The 3779-nt window shown below is 45.0% G+C and overlaps 1 protein-coding gene across 4 annotated transcripts in view; it reads right to left on the bottom strand.

Annotated features, from left to right (window-relative positions):
* Positions 1 to 3779, bottom strand: part of CUNH2orf42 (chromosome unknown C2orf42 homolog) — a 53680-nt gene that overhangs the window by 43746 nt on the left and 6155 nt on the right. For all 4 annotated transcript variants that reach the window (XM_017853779.1, XM_017853782.1, XM_017853781.1 and 1 more), the window contains 2 exons: positions 1647 to 1914; positions 146 to 980 (listed from right to left, as the gene is read on the bottom strand). In XM_017853779.1, the coding sequence (XP_017709268.1) occupies positions 146 to 968 (823 nt within the window). In that variant the 5' untranslated portion in view covers positions 969 to 980; positions 1647 to 1914. The remainder of the gene's footprint in view (positions 1 to 145; positions 981 to 1646; positions 1915 to 3779) is intronic.

Raw genomic sequence — 3779 nt, 5'->3', positions numbered from 1 at the left:
AAAAAAAAAAAAAAAAAGAAGGGACACTTTTAATTATCTAGCAACTGTTTCTGAAGGTTGCTAAGACAATCTCCAAATGCATCAATGGAACTCTTTCATTGCAATTTTAGAAAAACATAATAACCGGGTCAACCATACTACCTACCGCTGGAATCAAAATTTAGGAAGTCTGAGAATTCCTGAGCCAATGTCTCGTCACTGGCAAAGGCACAGATGCAAGCAAAGAAATGAATGCATCTCTGGGCTGCCTCATCCTTGGAGGCATTTGACTTGTGCGATTTCAGAGTCTGACAGGAGCAGAAGAAACGGCGCTCAGGCAAGCTTTTGGCACTGATTTTCTGCACAAAAGATGTATGCAAATACCCCAAACTGTGCTTCTGGCTTGCCTTGCATTTCACCACCAAGATGTTTTTAGTAATTCTCTGCACCAGAGGACCTGTGGGTTCCGTGGCCAACTGCCAGATGGTCTGTTTGGTTTCCGGGGAGGCCTGCATTGCATTCAGGACCGAGCTCTTCAGGGTCAGAGGAGTGGCCTCTGCCTGGCAGTTCACCGCCAGCTTGATGTGCTGGCACTGGTTTTCCACAACGCCTTGAGTGGCAGCTTTCAGGCATGAGGGGACATAACACCGTCCAGAGCTCAGCTGAGTGATGATCGTCCCATCCACCGTCTGGATTGTTGTCTCTGAAACCCCGAGCTCCACAAAGCATCGGTAATCAGGGCCCCGGTCTCTTTGCCGCACTGAGTAGACCTGAAGATCAGAGCCTGTAATGATTTTGACAGCTTCAACACTAGGCTGCTTGCGTGCACCGTAGCGGAATATGGTTCCACATGTCTTGTTCTTACAGCTCAGTCCCCGGGTTCCATTGTATGTGCCACATCGGGGACACTTTCTGATTCCCCTCAGTGTGGCCTTCCCCAAATCAGATAAGAAAGCTGGGACTTTAGTCCTCAGAGAATTTGGTTCCATTTTTCACAGGCCCTACAAAAGATAATATACCCAATAGCATGAGTATACCTTCACACACAAAAGTCACTTGTGATATTTAGTACAGAAAGCAAAACATAAAAAAGCTATCCACTATTTTTTTTTTTTTTAAGACGGAGTCTCGCTCTGTCACCCATGTTGGAGTGCAGCGGCGTAATCTCGGCTCACTGCAACCTCTGCCTCCTAGGTTCAACCGATTCTCCTGCCTCAGCCTCCTAAATAGCTGGGACTACAGGCGCCTGCCACCACGCCCAGCTAATTTTTGTATTTTTAGTAGAGACGGGGTTTGTCCATGTTGGCCAGGCTGGCCTCGAATTCCTGACCTTGTGATCCACCTGCATAGGCTTCCCAAAGTGCTGGGATTACAGGTGTGAGCCACCGCACCCGGCTGCTATCCACTATTTTTAAACTGTACCACAAAACAACATAAATTTAAACCTACAAACAAAATGAAAGTAAAGGAAACTGCCTTTCATACCTATTTTTTAAAATCCTAATAATCAAAGCATTTCTCCAGGTTTAACTCTGTTCTGTAAAACAATGGAGGTTAGTTAACCCAATCTTTACATCCCAGATGTTTAACTTCAGCAAGAACTAGAGAACATGAAAGATGAGTTTTTTCCCTTCCATCATTCCCCACAAAACCCAGCCCAATCCTACCTGTACCAGCTGCCAAGGCATCTGGAAAACAGTGTAACCTGAATTAATAAGACCTAAAAGGTGATTCATTAGTTTCTAATAATCAGGTGAAAACACGATCATTTGCAGACTAATGATAACTGCTTAACCCAAAGTCTTCTGAAGTTTGACTGTATGGTGTAACAATGCAGACATTCTGTCTCCTCCTTCTTCACCAGCCAATGGCAAAGCTTCTGCCCAATGTTCCGCAAATAAGATTCCCACTTCCCTAAGTGAAGATCCTGATAGTCTGCAAGTCAAACAAGAAAAAATATCAAAGTTATACAAAGACAGGATGATTCTTTCCTTGGAAATCAAACAGAATAGGAATCAAAGTCTTTCACAATTACTTGAGAAGTATTTGACAGAAATTATTATGGAAATGGTTAAGTGTTTTGTACTTCCAACTGCAAGAAGGTAAAAAGGTGCTAATGTCATTACAAAGGGGGTTGTCAACAACACTTTAGAGGTCTGGCATGGTGGCTCACTCCTGTAATCCCAGAGATTTGGGAGGCTGAGGTGGAGGATACTTGAGCCCAGGAGTTCAAGACCAGCCTGGACAACACAGTGAGATCTCATTTCTATAAAAAAAATTTAAAAATTAGCTGGTGTGCACCTGTAGTTCCAGCTATGTTGGAGGCAGAGGTGGGAGGATCACCTGAGTCCAGGAGAGCAAGGCTGCACATTGTGCCATTATACCCCAGCCTTGGCAACAGAGCAGGACCCCATCTCTTTTTTTTGGGGGGGGACAGAGTCTCAATCTGCTCACCCAGGCTGGAGTGCAGGGCGCAATCTCGGCTCACTGCAACCTCCACCTCCCAGATTCAAGCGATTCTCCTGCCTCAGCCTCCCCAGTAGCTGGGACTACAGGCACATGCCATCACACCTGGCTAATTTTTTGTATTTTTAGTAGAGATGGGGTTTCGCTGTGTTTCGATCTCCTGACCTCGTTATCTGCCCGCCTCAGACTCCCAAAGTGCTGGGATTACAGGCGTGAGCCACAGCACCTGGCCGACCTCATCTCTTTAAAAAAAAAAACACACACACACCTAGAGCTATGTTATATAATTGGTCAATCACTCATCCTTCCTAATAGTAATACATCACATTTTTAGAGTGCTTTATGTTTTTTTCTGCTCTGTTACCCAAGCTGGAGTGCAGTGGTGCAATCACGGCTCACTGCAGACTCAATCTCCTGGGCTCAAATGATCTGCCTGCCTCAGCCTCCCAAGTAGCTGAAACTGTAGGTAAGTGTTGCCATGCCTGGCTAATTTTTAAAAATTTTTTTGGTAGAGACAGGGGTCTCACTTTGTTGCTCAGACTGGTCTCGAACTCCTGGCCTCAAGTGCTCCTCCTGCCTTGTCCTCTTAAAGTGTTGGGATTACAGGTGTGAGCCACTGTGCCCAGCCTCACAAAGCTTCATTTACTCAGTAAAAATTACAGTCGGGGACAAGTTTATAGCACCAGTGAAAAGGTGGACATTTTTAAACTATTCTTATTTGTACTTTCCAATTTGTTAATCAGTGGACTATAGAAGATGTAGAGACAAAAAAAATTTTTTTGAGACAGAGTCTTGCTCTGTCACCCAGGATGGAGTGCAGTGACGTGATCTTGACTCACTGCAACCTCTGCCTCCCGGGCTCAAGCAATTCTCTGGCTAATTTTTGTATTTTTAGTAGAGATGTAGTTTTACCATGTTGGCCAGGCTGGTTTCAAACTCCTGCCCTCCAGTGATCTGCCCACCTTTGCCTCCCAAAGTGCTGGGATTACAGGTTTGAACCACTGTGCCTGGCCCTATTCTTTTTTTTTTTTTTTTTTGAGACAGAGTCTCACTCTGTTGTCAAAGATGGAGTAGGCTCACTGCAGCCTTGACCTTCCAAGATCAAGCAATCCTCCTGCCTCAGCCTCTCAAATAGCTGAGACCACAGGTTCGTGCCACTACAATCAGCTAATTATTAATTTTTTACAGAGATGGGGTCTCACTATGTTGCCCAGGCTGGCTTTGAACTCCTGGGCTCAAGCAATCCTCCTGCCTCAGCCTCCAAAGTTCTGGGACTACAGATGTGAGCCACCATGCCCAGTGGTCTCTATTCTTCTTTTTTTTTTTTTTTTTTT

The sequence above is a fragment of the Rhinopithecus bieti genome, unplaced genomic scaffold (genome assembly GCF_001698545.2).
Source record: "Rhinopithecus bieti isolate Rb0 unplaced genomic scaffold, ASM169854v2 scaffold_36315, whole genome shotgun sequence".
NCBI lineage: Eukaryota > Metazoa > Chordata > Mammalia > Primates > Cercopithecidae > Rhinopithecus > Rhinopithecus bieti.
Note: the sequence above shows the minus strand (reverse complement) of the source record. Positions and strands in the feature narration are given on the sequence as shown.